Source organism: Haliotis rufescens, unplaced genomic scaffold (assembly GCF_023055435.1).
Source record: "Haliotis rufescens isolate VD_foot unplaced genomic scaffold, xgHalRufe1.0.p SCAF_64, whole genome shotgun sequence".
In the NCBI taxonomy this organism is placed as follows: domain Eukaryota; kingdom Metazoa; phylum Mollusca; class Gastropoda; order Lepetellida; family Haliotidae; genus Haliotis; species Haliotis rufescens.
In genome coordinates, this window is record NW_025964355.1 from 769,095 (window position 1) to 788,606 (window position 19,512).

Below are 19,512 nucleotides of genomic sequence, written 5' to 3' on the forward strand. Positions count from 1 at the left end.
TGTCAAATGGTGTTCGATAATTAAGCCCCAAATTGTGTTTCTTTTTTAATCTTAATTGGCGTGCCATCTAAAAATAGTTCGGGGTCTTTATGGTATACAATTGGTCACTCTTAAGACAACATTTATTAAGACACAACTGTAATTGTCTTTCAAGGGTGTGTATATTTTTACCTCGACATGAAATATTAAAACAATAACCTTTTAGATATTTATTCCAGTCACTCCCGTTCTCCACTCCACTGACACAGGGGCGCAACCCACGACAAACGGGTTGCCCAATTCGGTCGCTTCCTACGACCAGCAATGGGGTGCTTAAAACACATTCTATTCTACCCCGGGTCCCCATGGGCGCGGTTTTTAAGATCTGCTCTGGAAACGACATCTTGTACGGACGCACGGACGAACGGTGTCCATTGTAATACCACCCGCTAAACGCGTGGCGGTGGATAGCAAAGATACCAGCTCTCTTTTGTTGTGATACCTTTCGACCATACAATTGTGATATGCTGACGTTTCTTCATGTTTTAGAACATAATTGAGAAAACGTGAGTGGTAACAGCTGAAAAAAGTAGATTACATGAAGTTGTTCATTAGCATAATGTTAAACATGACAGACGTAGAGCAATCTGATAAATAGGAATCTGATTAGTCTCATCTAATACAGAAAAGTAATATTCTGTTATTTGGAAAAAAAATCTATTAAGGCTTAATCATATCCAATAATACTGAATTGACAGGTTGAGTACAACATGACACAGCGTGCTAAACTGACTGGTTGAGTACAGCATGACACAGCATGCTAAATTGACAGGTTGAATATAGCATGACACAGCATGCTAAATTAACAGGTTGAGTATAACATGACACAGCGTGCTAAATTGACTGGTTGAATATAGCATGACACAGCGTACTAATTTGAGAGGTTGAGTATAGCGTGACACAGCATGCTAAACTGACAGGTTGAGTACAGCATGACACAGCATGCTAAATTGACAGGTTGAGTAGAGCATGAGAGAGCATGCTAATTTTACAGGTGAGTACAGCATGACACAGCGTGCTAAATTGACTGGTTGAGTATAGCATGACACAGTGTACTAAATTGACAGGCTGAGTACAGCATGACACAGCATGCTAATTTTACAGGTGAGTACAACATGACACAGCGTGCTAAATTGACAGTTTGAATATAGCATGACACAGCATGCTAAATTGACAGATTGAGTACAGCATGACACAGTGTACTAAATTGACAGGTTGAGTACAGCATGACACAGCATGCTAAATTGACAGTTTGAATATAGCATGACACAGCATGCCAAATTGCCTGGTTGAATATATCATGACACAGCGTGCTTAACTGACTGGTTGAGTTAGCATGACACAGCGAACTAAATTAACAGGTTGAGTATAGCATGACACAGTTTGCTAAATTGACAGGTTTAGTACAGCATGACATCATGCTAAATTGACAGGTTGATTATAGCATGACACAGCGAACTAAATTAACAGGTTGAGTATAGCATGACACAGTTCGCTAAATTGACAGGTTTAGTACAGCATGACAGCATGCTAAACTGACTGGTTGAGTACAGCATGACACAGCGTGCTAAATTGACAGGTTGAGTACAGCATGACACAGCATGCTAAATTGACAGGTTGAATATATCATGACACAGCGTGCTAAATTGACAGGTTGAGTACAGCATGACACATACCGATGGAGCAGCTCGGTAACAACTGTCAACTTCCTCTTCTTTGCTTCAGCTTTTCCTGTTGATGGTGTTTCTTTGCTGTCAGCATCCTTGCCCTGATTATCATCTGTGACAGCTTTTCTCAAAAGTGACGAGCTGTTCGATGAGATGTCAAAGTTCATCTGTTCAGATGGGTCACCAGATACAGATGTGTCACTAAGTGCCACAGTGTGTTTCTGTTTAATGATGGAATACATTTCATTGAAAAAATCTGGCTTTTTTTCTTTCCGGCCCTGTCATGGTTTGATGGAAAATATAGTCTTTAAACGATCTCTCAAGGTTTATTCCGTTTTTGGGCACATTGTTCCCAAGCCTTTTGAGCCATGTCTGAACTTCCATCTGTTGCGCTATTATATCAAAACTATATTTTGACTTAGTTTTCTTATCTCCAATCAACTTTCTAATTTCAGAACTGCCATATATCTCAATCAAAGTATTAGTGGCTTCTTTGTCCTTCGGTGTTACGAATCTAGGATTCGACCACACTGGTTGAGCTTCGCCAGTTTGATAATCTGTAACATAAAAGATTAATTAGTAAATAAACCAAAGCAATATATCTTCAAGGCAAAAGCTACTATAAGTCATACGGATAACTGCAATTTGATGGTTTAAAACGCTATGGTACATATGGCTTTATTGATTAAACAATCTTCTTACTATGCACACAGATTTACGTTGACTTCCTGGTGTTCTTAAAAGAGACACTAAACTCCTTGGTCAAAATATTAGTTCTAGACATTCTTACTTTCTAATGAAGGAACTTAATTTACTACAGGAGAAGTGGGACCGGTCAAATTGGTCGTAGGATTATCATATTTTTCCCCTTTTTAATGAGCAGCCCCTAAATAATGTAGAAATTTAGAGATTTAAATTTTAAAAAAATAGAACTGTCATTTTCTTATGCCCCCATTTCCCCACACACTCATAGTTGCGATAAATTCTTGCAACCTCCAGTATTTCAATATGTTTACTATAACCTGCCCCTGGATCTCAATTTTATAATGTATTTTCTAATTTTACCTGTGGGGGTTGTCTGTTTGTTGACAGCTTCAAAGCAGCTTTGTGTCCGAGCTGGAATAATTGAACCCAATTTAGCACTAACTGAATAAAAATTATGAACTTATTATTAAACTAACTAACTAAATAAAAATTATGAACTTATTATTAAACTTTATAGATTATAGCCAAATACATCACATTGCATATACAAGTATGTCAATATGAAAAGACACTTGGCAATGCAAATGCTGATAAGTGGAGACTGCAAATATAAGAGTGTGAGTGTGTGCCTGATCCCAACTGTAGTCGGCTCTCATGACACGTATGAGCCATTGGAGACTATTCTGACCTTGAAACCCCGAGCCGTCAAAGATATCAAATAGTGAAAACATTCAATTTATTTTAGAGCAGAATTTATTAAGCATGGAAAGTAAATTTCTCAGGTTTCTAATTTTAAAAGAATACAGTACAAACAGTTTTATATACATACACTGAGTTGGTAGTGAGGTCACTGCGAGCCCCATAAACCGAACCTTTTCATGGGTACACAGATGTTTTTGGGCTGCAGAAGCGAGTGAAGTGAAGATCGGCATGAGGAATATCTCTGTATGCTCTCTGACACAGAATCAAATTCTGCCCTCGGACCGAGTGCAACGCCTTGATTTCTTTGCGAGGTCAGCGAATACTGAGATCATGATCATGTCGGTCATGAGTTAACGTTGCAGAGATTAAGTCACATCTGTATTCAGACAAAAGAGTCAAAGATTGAATTATAATATATTTCACATTTTGCATGTGTGTAATGATGTTTCAGATATTTTGTCAAAGTCAAAGTACTGATAATTTTCTTTAATATGATTTGGTTTTAAATATGTTTCATTTATTACCAATATTGTTTCTAAACACCATCGCCGTGATATAACTGGAATACTGTTAAAAGCGGCGTTAAACCAAACTCACTCACTCACTCTAAACACCAAGAACAAGTCTGAGTTAATGACATAATGAATAAATACTGATGATGATATAGGTACTGTCAGATGATGAAAAATGTGAAACAAAGTATGTTTCTTATCGATCAATGTTTGCTGGAGGTTGGCAACGTTTCGATCCTACTATTATCCACATTACCAGACAATATATTTTCCCTGCTTATGCCAAGTCTTTTCCAACAGCCATGGGTAAATACATCAGTCCACAAGCAAATGATATATCCTCTATTCGATTCCTTGTCATGCCTTTAGGCATTAAAACTCACCGACAGTGTTAATGCGTTCATTCATGTACATGTTTCTTCATACACCTTAGTCATTCTAATTATTCTGCAAATGAAACGTTTAAACCGTAACAACATTTTTATTACTCTGAATATGAGTTTGGTCATCATGTTTGCTCCAATTGTTTGATAATATGTGTTCTTTGATGTCGTAAATGAATTTACATTGTCACATCACACTAGGTTACGTGTATCTGTTGGCAAAATATTAGACAATGATCACATAAAAGCACGTAACTATGTCTCAGTGATGTGACATCGTGTTAAATGCACCAACTATCCTGTCATTAAATTACCATGAATACTTATGAGGCATAAACGTATGACTTAAGGGTGTGATATATAAAATTAAATTTCGCACAACATGGTTACTAAAAAGGGTCGCATTATCAATCAACCCATGCTTGCTGTAAAAGGCAACTATGCTTGTCGTAAGTGGCGACTAACGGGATCGGGTGGTCAGGCTCGTTGACTTTGTTGATGCATGTCATCATATCTCAAGTGCCCTGATTGATGCTTATGATTTCAATCACTGGGTTGTCTGGTCCAGACTCGATTATATTTCCGCCGTCATATAATGGGACAAACAAACATGAATACCGACAGGAGTACTCTGAAGGGCACACACTGGTTAGCAATGCATGTTATCAAATCATTTAATGACCACACAATAAACCAATTACACATTTGCTTGAAAAATTCAGTATTTGGTTCACAATTACAGAATGCAACACAATTGGTCACGCGATGCGGCAGCTGCAATAAACTACAGGCCCTAAAATAGAAGTTTGTGCACGTACGAATGTCCAGTGATTGTCACAGTTGAATATCTTGAATATACAATGTTGGAAGCAGGCAGAAACTACGGTGTTTTCCGACAGTTATCCCGTTCGCACTGAGCAAGTAGATAAAGCAAAAGCCGGGTCGTAGAAAGAAAGTCTCGAATGGCCCTCCTCTAGCATTTATATAGGTACAGCTAGCCTTCTATAAACTGCTACCTGGAAGTGTCGAGAATAATGTGGTTTGATAAAAGTGGAACCATCTATACCGACGGGACGGAGTTTAAACTGGAAATACTCCATGAGTGACTGAGTAAGTAAGTTTGATTTTACGCCGCTTTTAGCAATATTCCATCAATATCACGGCAGGGGACACCCGAAATTGGACATACTCCATGAAATCATTCTACATGTGTGTAAGAAGCGGTCATTGTATTATCACCAGAACATATTTTATGAGCGCCTCATTTAATTTGCTGCCCCTCACACTCATCAGAATGAAAGTTACAATATATCCCAGTATACTGCCACATAACACTTATAAATAGAAGGAAGGTCCTAATATATAAAAAGTAAAAGCGACAAAACTCTTTCCATATTCATCAGTAATCTCCAGTCGATTGTACGATTCCGACTACATAAAGACCATATGTTTATGAACCAATGTCAAATAGTGATGATAGGTGTTAGTGAAAAGGTGAGCGTATCCCGCCCCATCGGTAGCACCATTCACAATCACATGCAAAGGCATGTCAATTGATCAACCGTAGAAACGCGGGAACATACAAATGTATGGGGCAAATCAAAATAGACTTTTTGTGACTGACTATGCATTTAAATATGTACAAACAAAAGAAATGGTTCAGATTATTCACACACACACATACACTCACACTATCTCTTGCTCCTCTGAATCAGCGTTAAACAACAAAACAATCATAACTTTGGTACCAATGGCATGCCGTATTGCGTAAAACAAGTGCGGCTATGACACGCCATAGTGCGGCAAAGAGGTGGCAACTTGTGTGGCAATGGCATGCCGTATTGCGTAAAACACATGCAATAATTAGCGTTTCTGAAAGGAGAGTTTAACAGAAACATCTCATCTGGTGTAGTTCTTAAGGAATGGAAGCGGTGGGGTAGCTGATGGTTAAAGCGGTCGCTTGTCACACCGAAGACCAGGGCTCGATTCCCCACATTGGTACAATGAGTGAAATCCATGTCTGGTGTTCCCTGCTTTGATATTGCTGGAATATTGCTAAAAGCGGCGTAAAACCATAACTCACTCACTCAGGTCTTAACAACGACCCCAACGGTGTCTCCTACCAACGTTGCCAAACATTTGCTATCTGTTCCAGGGTTTGGGCACAACAGTATTACTCACGTGCGGCGATTACATGTCATTATTGTGAGGCCAAATGTGTGGCAATGACATGGCATATTGCTTAAAACATTGGCGGCTATGACACGTACGCCATATTGCGTTTGACATGTGGCAACATGTGCGTCAATGACATGACTTAGCGAGTCAAAAGGGTGGCCACTGGTGTGGCAATCGCATGCCGTTTTGCGTAAAACATGTGCGGCAATGACACGCCATAGTGCGTCAAAGAGGTGGCCACTTGTGTGGCAATGGCATGCCGTATTGCGTAAAACATGTGATCACATATGCGCCAATTACACGTCACATTGCGTTAGACACGTATCAACATGTTTGGCAATCACATGCCATATTGTGTCAAAGATATGACCACATATGTGGCAAAGATGTGCAAATATAGGTTGCGTACGGTTGCGTTGTTCTGTGTTGCTCACACAGCTGTCCCTGAACATCCACAAATCATTAATTTGAAACTAACACAACTTGAATAGGTATCTTTCTAATAAAACCTTTGGTCCTTAGCTAATGTTGAGTGGTATTATTTTACATTGAAAAATACCCTTGTCACACAACTTTAAAAAGCGTTTGCATCGACACCGATTTATTATCATTCGTGTTCTTTGCACTCCAGGTAGCCGATCTTCAACTAGTTCCGTCTCATCAGAATATTCTACCCTGCTACCCTGCCTAATTATTTGCAGAACGCCTCCGTGGTGTAGTGGAGAGAGCGTCTCCCCGAAGAGCGGATGGTCGGTAGTTCGATTCCCGGTGGCGTCATACCAAACGACCGTGACAAATGTATGTTGTTACTTTGCCTGGCACGTACGCGTGTGTGTGTGTGTGACTGCTAATACTGTCCGGACTAATGCCGATTTTATACAGCTAGCACACTGAAAAACCCTGCTGCAGTTTAACATGGATGCCCCACTCAGTTACGTGATACTGACTCCGTATCGACCAATCCTTGTTTTATCCCCTTAAATCCTTCAATGCTCTCAGGACAGACACTATATTCACTCTTTCTACAGACGGTTGGTTGGTTAGTTTGTTGTTTAACGCCGCACTCAGCAATATTCCAGGTATATGACGGCGGTCTGTAAATAATCGATTCTGGACCAGACAATCCAGTGATAAATATCATGCGCATCAATCCACGCATTTTGGATCGATGACATGCATCAACCAAGTCAGCGAGCCTGACCACCCGATCCCGTTAGTCGCCTTTTACGACAAGCATAGTCGCCATTTACGGCAAACATGGGTTGCTGAAGACCTATTCTATCCCGGATCTTCACGGGTCTTCTACAGACGGAATAATGCAGTTTGCGACGTTAAACATCATTCACATAATACACACCCGCAGTAATGTATAGCCCCACTTTCATCAAAGTTATAGAAAATGTAGAGTTGACTATTGGGAAACAATGATACCGCGATCGATACATTTTAAACATCAACGCCAGGTGACACTAACGCATCCCTGTAACTTGGTTGATAGTGTCACTTGAGTGTTTGGTCTATACTCGATTATGTACAGGCCACCGTCATATTCATGAGTGCAGCGTTTAACAACAAACAAATATAACCGTCCAAACACAATAATAAATTGATTTTAGAACGAGCGCAAAAATCTGAGGGGGACAAAAGTTGAAGCGCACGTAAAATGTTACAGTTCATTAATATTTGGGTCGTCGTTCAGACGGTTTCGTAGTTTTTACATGTATGTGTGATGGTTCATTATTGCTGTAAAAGTTTAACTTGTATACCCTTTTATGATGAATGGATATCTGGTTAGGGTGAGGACTGTCAGTGGCGAGTCTCAGCGGGTCTCTAACGCCTCTCGGAGTCACTGCTGGTCTGAGGATGGTTTACATGGGACGATGGTGAATTTCTGAAGTAGCTTCTGTTCGAGGGCTTTGTTAGATTAAGTGGTTTTATGCTGTGTCTACGTAGGCCTAGGATGTGTTTCAGTGGATAGTATGTCGTTTCTCTTTCCGATTCTGTCGTGTTGGACCAGCCTGCTGTAAAAGTTTAACTTGTATACCCTTATATGATGAATGGATATCTGGTTAGGGGGAGGACTGTCAGTGGCGAGTCTCAGCGGGTCTCTAACGCCTCTCGGAGTCTCATTCATGTCACTGCTGGACTGAGGATGGTCTACATGGGACGATGGTGAATTTCTGAAGTAGCTTAATAGTTCTTGGCGTGTACTTGGGAGTCTGTGACGTGTCAGCGTGTTCAAGATATGTTTATTAGCCTATAACGTGTCTCATTTGGCTTCTGTTCGAGGGCTATGTTAGATTAAGTGGTTTTATGCTGTGTCTATGTAGGCCTTGGATGTGTTTCAGTGGATATTACGTCGTTTCACTCTCCGATTCTGTCGTGTTGGACTAGCCTGTTGGTATATGATGTGTGTCTGGGGGCCTCTGTTGAGTCTGTTGAGACCTTTTTTATTTTTGTTTGTTTTTAGTTAACGTTAAGTACAGCATTCCAGTAATATCACACCGAGTCAAACAGATGCGACCCGTGAAGATCCGGAGTAGAATAGGTCTTCAGCAACCCATGCTAGCCGTAAAAGGCGACTCGGGTGGACAGGACCGCGCGCTGACTTGGTTGAAGCATGTCGTCGATCCCAATTGCGTGTATCGATACTCTGGATACTCACTGGATTGTTTACAGCCGTCATATACCTGGAATATTGATGACGGTGGCGTTAAACAACAAACAAACAGACGCGAGAGAGACCCAAACTGACACGATCGAAAGGAGGCGCGACAGAAATTTACGACACGGAAGACCCTCGTGACTACGAGCAACTCAAGGACACGCGGGGGGGGGGGGGGGGGAGACCTATAAAGACACCACAGACCCCAAAAGACTCAACAGGGGACCACAGACACACATCATATACCAACAGGCTGGTCCAACACGACAGAATCGGAAAGAGAAACGACATACTATCCACTGAAACACATCCTAGGCCTACGTAGACACAGCATAAAACCACTTAATCTAACAAAGCCCTCGAACAGAAGCTACTTCAGAAATTCACCATCGTCCCATGTAAACCATCCTCAGACCAGCAGTGACTCCGAGAGGCGTTAGAGACCCGCTGAGACTCGCCACTGACAGTCCTCACCCTAACCAGATATCCATTCATCATAAAAGGGTATACAAGTTAAACTTTTACAGCAATAATGAACCATCACACATACATGTAAAAACTACGAAACCGTCTGAACGACGACCCAAATATTAATAAACTGTAACATTTTACGTGCGCTCCAACTTTTGTCCCCCTCAGATTTTTGCGCTCGTTCTAAAATCAATTTATTATTGTGTTTGGACGGTTATATTTGTTTGTTGTTAAACACTGCACTCATGAATATGACGGTGGCCTGTACATAATCGAGTATAGACCAAACACTCAAGTGACACTATCAACCAAGTAACAGGGATGCGTTAGTGTCACCTGGCGTTGATGTTTATAATGTATCGATCGCGGTATCATTGTTTCCCAATAGTCGACTCTACAATTTCTATAACTTTGATGAAAGTGGGGCTATAAATTACTGCGGGTGTGTAGTATGTTAATGATGTTTGACGTCGCAAACTGCATTATTCCGTCTGTAGAAAGAGTGGATATAGTGTCTGTCCGGAGAGCATTGAAGGATTTAAGGGGATAAAACAAGGATTGGTCGACACGGAGTCAGTATCACGTAACTGAGTTGGGCATCCATGTTTAACTGCAGCAGGGTTTTTCAGTGTTCTAGCTGTATGAAATCGGCATTAGTCTGGACAGTACAAGCAGTCACACACACACACACGCGTACGTGCCAGGCAAGGTAACAAATTACATTTGTCACGGTCGTTTGGTATGACGCCACCGGGAATCGAACTACCGACCATCCGCTCTTCGGGGAGACGCTCTATCCACTACACCACGGAGGCGTGCTGCAAATAATTAGGCAGGGTAGCAAGGTAGAATATACCGATGAGACGGAAACAGTTGAAGATCGGCTACCTGGAGAGCAAAGGAAACGACAAGCAAATGAACAAAACACGAATGACAATAAACGCTTATTAAAGTGGTGTGACAAGGGTATTTTTCAATGTAAAATATACCACTCAACATCAGCTAAGGATCAGAGGTTTTATCAGAAAGATACCTATTCAAGTTGTGTTAGTTTCAAATTAATGATTTGTGGATGTTCAGGGACAGCTGTGTGAGCAACACAGAACAACGCAACCGTACGCAACCTATCTTTGCACATCTTTGCCACATATGTGGTCATATCTTTGACACAATATGGCATGTGATTGCTAAACATGTTGATACGTGTCTAACGCAATGTGACGTGTAATTGGCGCATATGTGATCACATGTTTTACGCAATACGGCATGCCATTGCCACACAAGTGGCCACCTCTTTGACTCACTAAGTCATGTCATTGACGCACATGTGGCCACATGTCTAACGCAATATGGCGTGTCATAGCCGCCCATGTTTTGCACAATACGGCATACAATTGCCACACATTTGGTCTCACAATAATGACACGTGAGTCATACTGTTTTCCCAAACCCCGGAACAGATAGCAAATGTTTGGCAACGTTGGTAGGAGACACCGTGGGGGTCGTTGTTAAGACCTGAGTGAGTGAGTTATGGTTTTACGCCGCTTTTAGCAATATTCCAGCAATATCAAGGTGGGGAACACCAGGCATGGGTTACACTCATTGTACCAATGTGGGGAATCGAGTCCTGGTCTTCGGTTTGACAAGCGAACGCTTTAACCATCAGCTACCCCACCGCTCCCATTCCTTAAGAACTACAGCAGATGAAGATCGTTCTCTACGACAAAGTCAAACCATTTAATAAGACAACTTGTATACACTGCTTTTGTCAGCAGCTACTCAGATCAGGCAGGTGAACTAAGCTAGTGCTCCATAACACTAGTAAATTAGACAGGGTAAATTATATATTTCGTTTTGTAAGATTTGAGTTATCTTATGCTGAGTGGATGTACGAAATTTCATTTGAACACGACGGCATAAAGCAAACCTTTCACTACCAGAATCGCTTGGTTTCCCAGGTTTTGAACCCAAGTTCGAAGAGCTCCCCGCTTCTCAAATGAATGACAAATTGAGGTTGTGTTGCGGAAGTCAGAAAAGTTGACTTGTTTGATACTGTACTTGAAGGAGGTCGAAGTTGTTATGGCATAAATAAACCAGACGAGGCGGTTTCACTAGTCACCTTTAACTACCTTTACTACCTTTACGTAGTAGGGATGCCTACTTCTACTAAAATGTCATACTCCCAAATTTTACAAGGATTTTATCAATGAGGAAGTCCAAAATTTCACAAATTGAATTCTCAGTAAACTTCAGATTGGATTTGCTTTGTATTTTTGAGAAATTAAAGACATACATGTCAAACCTCGATACTCTGAAATCAAACAAACATACTAGGTTGCGTCTGTCTGCAGGCAATACATTAGACAATGCCTTAGTTCTTGTGACCCCTTTTTCCTTCATTCAATGCATCAGGTTTGTTGCTACCAAAGAGATGTGACATCGTGTACAATGCATCTGCAATCCTAACACTAATTCACCATGAATACCCCGAAATCATTTATATAATTGAAGACCTGGGTTGAATAGGTCGTCAGCAACCATGCTTGCCGTAAAAGGCGACCATGCTTGTCGTAATAGGCGACGTAAGATGTCAATCCCTGGATTGTCTGGTCCAGACACGATTATGTACGGACCGCCGTCATACAGCTGGAATATGGCGGAGTGCGGCGTTAAACAACAAAGAAAGAATGAGTGAGTGAGTTAAAATTTAACGTTGCATCGGCATTATTTCAGCCATATAGCGACGAGACCAAGTTAATATATTCACAATTGAGACATTTGTACAAAAGTTGTATTAAAAACAATTCATGAAACATACATGAGCGTATTATTTTTAAAAACCATTCATGAAACATATTTGAGCATAATAATATCATGTATACAGTTTTAAAACACGGGCTATAGGCCACCAATAACCAAAGCTGGGCCACCTCGCTGGGGATCATGGAGACTTACAGTACCTCTGCTTCCTGCATGATACCCCAGCATGATTTACGTAGTCTTTTTAGCCATATTTTACAGATCAAAATAATAAAATGCAGCGAAAATATTTTGCCTGCAGACAGACGCAACCTAGTATGTTTGTTTGTTTGATTTCAGAGTATGGAGACATGTATCTCTTTAGTTTGTAAAAAATACAAAGCAAATCCAATCTGAAGATTACTGAGAAAACAATTTGTGAAATGTTGGATTTCCTCACTGATAACATCCTTGTAAAATTTGGGAGTATGACATTTCAGTAGAAGAAGGCAACACTACTACGCAAAGGTAGAAAAGGTAGTTAAAGGTGACTAGTGAAACCGCCTCGTCTGGTTTATATATGCCAGAACAACTTCGACCTCCTTCAAGTACAGTATCAAACAAGTCAACTTTTCTGACTTCCGCATAACACAACCTCAATTTGTCATTCATTTGAGAAGCGGGGAGCTCTTCGAACTTGGGTTCAAAACCTGGGAAACCAAGCGATTCTGGTAGTGAAAGGATTGCTTTTTATTATGCCGTCGTTGTCAAATGAAATTTCGTACATCCACTCAGCACAGGTAACTCAAATCTTACAAAACGAAATATATAATTTACCCTGTCTAATTTACTAGTGTTATAGAGCACTAGCTTAGTTAACCTGCCTGATCTGAGTAGCTGCTGACAAAAGCAGTGTATACAAGTTGTCTTATTAAATTGTTTGACTTTGTCGTAGAGAACGATCTTCATCTGCTGTAGTTCTTAAGGAATGGGAGCGGTGGGGTAGCTGATGATTAAAGCGTTCGCTTGTCACACCGAAGACCAGGGCTCGATTCCCCACATTGGTACAATGAGTGAAACCCATGTCTTGTGTTCCCTACCTTGATATTGCTGGAATATTGCTCGTTGTATTCTTGCCCAATTTTGAGATGACAAGGTGACCACGCTCTACATGGCAATGGTGTGAGGGAGGTAACTCCCGCTGATGTTGATCGATTCTGCGTAGGAATTTTAGACATGTGTTTGTGTATATTCTTTTGTTTCAATGTCTTTCATCGACATTTCTTGACTCGCCAGGAGGTTTTTCGCCCAGTAGATTTGGAGAGGTTTCCATCCATGATATCCTGTACTGCTTTCACATCAAGGGACGCGAAGCAGTCACTGGACGCTTGGACGCCGGGCATTCTGGAAACACTGGCTGTACTTCCGAGTTCATGGGCCGTCTCAGAACCGTTTTATGCTTCGACCATTGTTGTGAATAATGATAATAACAAAATGAGGTGGGTGTATGACATTTTTAACTATTAGTTACATGTACAATAAACGTTTTTTCACTCTGTTAGAAACGAATGTTTTGTCCTTTGGTCAGGCGCAAGCAAGTAACATCAATTATGATTAGATTGAGTAATTAACAGAAAAAGCTAAAACTTTCTCAGAAAATCTCTCGTCCTATTCGCTAAATAGTTCATCGAAATCTCCAGCGTGGATGTCGGGGAAAATTACAGTAACACATTAAATTGTATATAATGCCGATGCGACGTTAGATTTTAACTCACTCAAATTCTCTCACTCTGCAGTTACACACATTTGAATTACCACCCAGCTGGGTATTCGCGTTTGAGTTCCCAGCAACCTATGCTGGTTGTAAGAGGCCACATGGATTGGTGGGATGGTTGACTGCTTGTCATCGTACCCCGACTGTGTTAGGAATAGACACGATATATTTAGCGCGCCAAGGCTGGCTAAATACAATGTTTATTCCTAGTACAGGATATTTACCATCCCCAAACACACTCGCGTGATAACCTCTATTTATATGTCCCAATAACAACATGTATTGGGTAGTACCTGTAAAAACCTGTATCTTTGGTATTGATTGTTACCGACAGCCATTAATATACGTGTCGAGGTACTGCATCCCTGTACCTTTGCTGTGAAAATCGGTTTTATAACCAATTTTAATCACGATTCGGGAACGACAATGGTGCATTTCAAACTGAGTGAGTGATTAAAATGTGTTTCACTAAAAGAGCCTGAATTAATTTTTCATGTCTATGATATAGTTGAAATCGTATATGGACTTTGCTTTTAGCAGCAATTTTATATTGTTATGAACACGTTTTCGTCACTTTTATTTATTATCAAAATGTACCTCAGAATATGGATTTTGCTTCCGCAAAATTCAGCAGGATCTTAGGTGAAAATGATAGAAGCATAGAACAATAAGCCAGTCAGTCAGTCAACACGTGTCTACCTCACACTCACAGCATACTATAAACTTCGAAATGTAATTGGTTGTGGTCATAAATTGGGAAAGCAATGGGCTGAGCAATGGTTGCCTTTCCTGGATGTACACTAGGTGAGGTAGAGTTCATTACTACTTACATTGGCGTCTTGTTATGTGATTCTATAATAACGGGATTTGTTAGCACATCAACGTACCTAACCACCCGTTCTGTAAATGGACCTACCGATTGATAGCTTATATATATAGGGAGTTAAGCTGTGCTGAACAGTGAATCGGTTGTTCAATTGCAACAGATAGCGATGGAAAATCTCGGGCTTGTCGTATTACCTGTAATGCTTATGTTGGGTCCTGTCAGATGCGAAGAACACACTCGTTTCCTTGTTGACATCGTTGAGCCAAGAGGTGTTGCTGATGTCAAGACTACCATGGCCACTGTAAAGAGTATCTTGGACAAAACAGAGGGTGTTGAATTCATGTTCAAGGTTGGTTAAAATTGATATACTGTATTTGCTCAAAATGCACTGTATGGATTTTGAAGAATGTAAATTCAAATTCATCTTAGTTTATCTCTGGAAGTATCACTGCAAATCATGTTGAAGAGGTGAACAGTTTGTACAATACACAATGATGCGTCTTCGCTTCTTATTGCAGGAGGTTGGTGAACCAAGAGTATTAGTGAGTAAGTACAAACTTGACAGTCTATCAGAAAATTGGAAGTTTTGTTGTTCACAGAAAACAAGTCAATGGGGTCCCCTTCATACTTCCTTGATTCGCTTTTCTGGTGTATGCTTTTCTGCTGTGTTTTACTCGTGAAGATCCGGGTAGAATAGATCTTTAGCAACCCATGCTTGCGACTATGCTTGTCGTAAGAGGCGACTAGCGGGATCGGGTGGTCAGGCTCGCTGACTTGGTTGATGCATGTTATCGTATCCCAATTGCACGTATCGATCCTCATGATGTCAATCACTGGATCGGCTGGTCAAGACGCGATAAGTTACAGAGCGCCGTCATATAGCTGGAATATTGCTGAGTGTTAAACAACAACTAAACTCTGATGTGTGCGCTTGATAATGAGTGTGGTGAGATCATAAAGAGGTTTTTTTTAACATATTTGGAAGCTTTTCTGACCCCAGATTGTCATATGTGCAGCCAGTCGAAAATTAGCGCCAAGATCAATTACTGAATGGATGAACGTGTGATTGACATTTTGCATGGCAAGCAATAGTTCTAAAAGTAGTGCAAAGTAAAACCTTTTTAGTCCAAAACAATGCATCATGTTTACTTTTAACATGAAGATAGAGTTTGCCTTTAATTAGTCGACACAGTAAGTGCTATTCTATGTAACGACACCACTGCTGACGTTGTAAGATTGTTTCCAACTTGATGTATTCGTCTCAAAATCATGTCCGATTCAATTCCCTATTTTCACCATATGTTCCGAAAATATTCTGACATCGACACAAACAATAAATTATTGATCTTATTAATGCCTTTTCAAGTTACATATTATGCGACAAAAAGTACCGGAACTGACGAAATGATAGTAAACGACCTGGTGTAATGAGGATAAATGTGTTAAATTATCTGTGTGTATCAATATCTGGTGTGTCCACCATGTTGGGCGATACACACTCGACACCTTTGTGAATACTTTTGATTAACTTGCATATGGTTGTTCTTTCACTTGCCCGTCCTTTCGCCTGAAAACGCCACCCCAAGCTGGGCCACATTGGTGGGTGCTTGGTCTGTGGTGTACACTCTCCACCCGAAAATATCCCACAGAAACTCCATAAAGGTCATGTCAGGGATGTCAGGTTCAGCATTTCTACCGACAGTCAAACAAATGGAACAACGATAGAACCCAACTTTTCGTCAATATATGCATGTCCATTCACAATATCCAATAGCCTGCCATATGTGATACCCACTACTGTCCCAATACTGATCATATTCAAGCATTGTTGCCCTGGCATACCGTTCGCCGCTACGTCATCAGCAACATTTTCAAACATCTGAGAATTGGAGGCAAGACATTAAATCGTCTGTAAACATTTTGTAACGACATTGCAGCACGGTCCGTCCCCGGTGTTGCCTGGCCCACCACAATCTGTGCCGCCTATGGTATATGGTAAGTTGTTAGGGTAACATCCTTCACAGGGCGCCTTTCATTCAGGTGGTTTGCATTGACCCGGTTTTTAACGGTAAACGCTTAATGTTCACCTTCCTGTTATTGTATGGAGTTTTCTATCGATAGATTTGAATTATTGCATAGTGGATTCATCCGATGAGACGATCTTGTCTTGCTTTCGGTTGTTAAGGCCTGCCACGCCCAAGTATCATTGCAACACCTCCGTTTCACGGTACTTGCGTCACATACAATAAATTACACATATTGGTGTGCCCAGAGACCATATACCGGTATATGGTCTCTGGTGTGCCAAACATCAAAGTTTTGTTTAGATGCGTCGCCTTGGTATTATCAGTGTTCACCTCAACAATGGCTGCATTCAAATCATTAGTTCCCTAACGTTTTGTCGGAAGTGTAGAACAGTCGACAGCTGCACTGCTCACAGTATACTATTGTATCGGTATCTTTGTCAATTTTATCGTTTTAAAGTTCATCGTTGTGTGAACATAATGATACATAAAGGGGCGTGTGAAATAACACAAAGGGGTGATAAATGAAGTAACTGATTTATGTTGCAGAGAAACAAAGGAAGTTATCGAAACGAGTCGTCAAGTTAAACATGGTTTCTCTTTTGTTATTTCAAGTTTTTTGTAAAATTCTACCAAGTTGGGGTTACATGTTTCGGGGTGAAAATGACCATATCTCACTTAATTATTATGTCTCTATAATTATTTTCCAGTTCTGAATATTGCCGCTCTGTGCGATCTACGTCTTCTCGAGGAGCAGTTGTTCGCAGCTAATCTGGACATCAGTGTGAAGTCTCTTTTCCCGGGTGAAAAACTTGCCGAGGATCTGGGGGTGAACAAAACCCTCATTGCAAGTGCCCCACCTCCAACCAATCTGACTGGAGACTTCATTTACGTTCGGGATGCCACATTCAGAATGGAAGGTAAAAGCTATCACCAGTTTCACTGTACAAGGTTGCATTGTTGTGCTTCAACGATACAAATCAGGTCTTACGTCTACGGCATAATTGTTGTCATGGTTTATTTCATTTGAAGGCGTCCCTTTATATATTTTAATGCTTAAACCAACAATCATACCTGTGTAATGGCGTTAACATATATAATTCAGGTCTAAGCAGTGAAGAATACAAAGAGGAAATCCGAGACAATCTGGAAAACAGCCTTAAGTACAGACTGGACAATCACCAGAATCTCATGTACAGAGTTCTAGGTGTGTTTCCTATTCAGGTAAGTGACTACCATTGCGGTCTTGATAAGGCTCTGCTTGTCTTTGAGTCTGGATCGTTTGTTCTCGTTTTTTTAACTGATTGCCTGGTCCAAACTCGATCACCTATCATGCAAACAACACCCGCCCACTCTCACTTCTGTGAACCCAAGTAGATTTCGCTATCAGCTCAATTTCCAACTCGCGTCCAGTATTTAATGAACAAATTAACTCATAATTAATTTAGGCACTATTAACGAAAACATATTGTAATCACGTCATCGTCTAAAAAGTGAAAAAAAACCTGATTATGTTTTTTTCTTTTTGTTTTGAAGATGATGTACTTTGCGGTCCAGAAACCAGAGGATGCTGAGCTTGTTCTTTGGCGCTTTAACCGCCAGAAACTCATTTACACAGCAAAAGCGACCATGGTGGAGTACCTCGACGTCTATCTTAATGGCTGTCAGTAGAAATCTGTACGTATTGCATTAAAGACGTCAGTTTCAGACAGTTAATTTAGCTTCAGTTGGCAATTGTTACTCCCACAGAAAACACAGGATACATCCTCTCAACATCTGAAAATCTTCTTTGCACTTAGCGTTACAATGAATCTTACAATGTTTCTTCATTAGACCATGGAACGGGTTACAATGCAAGTTTCATGTTTAACGCTGAACTCAGCTACATTCCAGCTGTATGACCTGTAAATAAGCGAATCAGGATCACACGATCCTGAGATTGATATTGTGAGCAACGATCCACGTCGCTGGGGTTCGTTGGCAAGAGGAAACAATGTCACCGAGTGTAACCAAGCCTCCCGATCCATTAAGTCGCCTCTTACGACCAGCATAGTTTGCAAAGGACCTACAGTAAACTACGGTTATAACGAACTGACGGATATAACGAACTTACTTTTTGGGTCCCGACTATTTGCTGTAGTTATGCTGTACATGTATATATGCTTATAACGAACTAAGGTTATAACGAACTCAAATTAGTAGTCCCCTTGAGTTCGTTATAACCGTACTTTACTGTATTCTAAATCCAGAATGCCCATGGGTCTTAAGAGCATTATTGAAATTTCAGCATTGGTCCTTTGTAAACCATATAATTAACAACGCCACTGGTTTAACTGAAATCTGCAAGGTAGTTAATCATACAGATCTAGAGGACCAATCCTGACATTTTAATTAATTTTCCTTCTAGCTAGGTACTTTGTCAAGAATGACATTGACATCCTATATTATCTTCCCTGAAGTTAGTTCAATGCAGCTAATCAGTGAGCACTTTTCAAAGAGATATTTCATGTTTGTTGATAACGTAAAAAACAGTTAGTACGTATTGTACATGAAAATGTGACGATTTTGGGGACGAGAAGTTTAACTCGGGGATGACATATACTTTATACATGTATATGACTCTGCCAAACCAGTGTGGCTAAATATACAATAGGTAGATTTGACATTGTGATATGTAGATACTTTGATTAATGCACACAATGCACACATCCTACAAGAAAGGTAATTAAACTACAGGTGGTAATATTTCAAACCGTGTAGTAACGTGGGTAAAACAATATAACATGCAAACAATGAAGTAACCCATTACAAATATACCAAAGGCCTT

General features: G+C 40.5%; 1 protein-coding gene across 1 annotated transcript; it reads left to right on the top strand.

Annotated features, from left to right (window-relative positions):
- Positions 1 to 13,555: 13,555 nt before the first annotated feature.
- Positions 13,556 to 18,356, top strand: LOC125375964. Its single transcript, XM_048387062.1, has 6 exons — positions 13,556 to 13,560; positions 14,884 to 15,010; positions 15,180 to 15,207; positions 17,396 to 17,605; positions 17,791 to 17,909; positions 18,222 to 18,356. The coding sequence occupies exons 1-6, from the start codon at positions 13,556 to 13,558 to the stop codon at positions 18,354 to 18,356; spliced, it is 624 nt and encodes a 207-aa protein (XP_048243019.1).
- The last annotated feature ends 1,156 nt before the right edge of the window (positions 18,357 to 19,512 follow it).

Excerpts from the sequence above, each read along its gene's own strand:
- LOC125375964 (XM_048387062.1), top strand. Across the intron at positions 15,208-17,395 it reads TGAACCAAGAGTATTAGTGA|TTCTGAATATTGCCGCTCTG; the intron begins GTAAGTACAAAC and ends ATTATTTTCCAG. Across the intron at positions 17,606-17,790 it reads TGCCACATTCAGAATGGAAG|GTCTAAGCAGTGAAGAATAC; the intron begins GTAAAAGCTATC and ends TATATAATTCAG.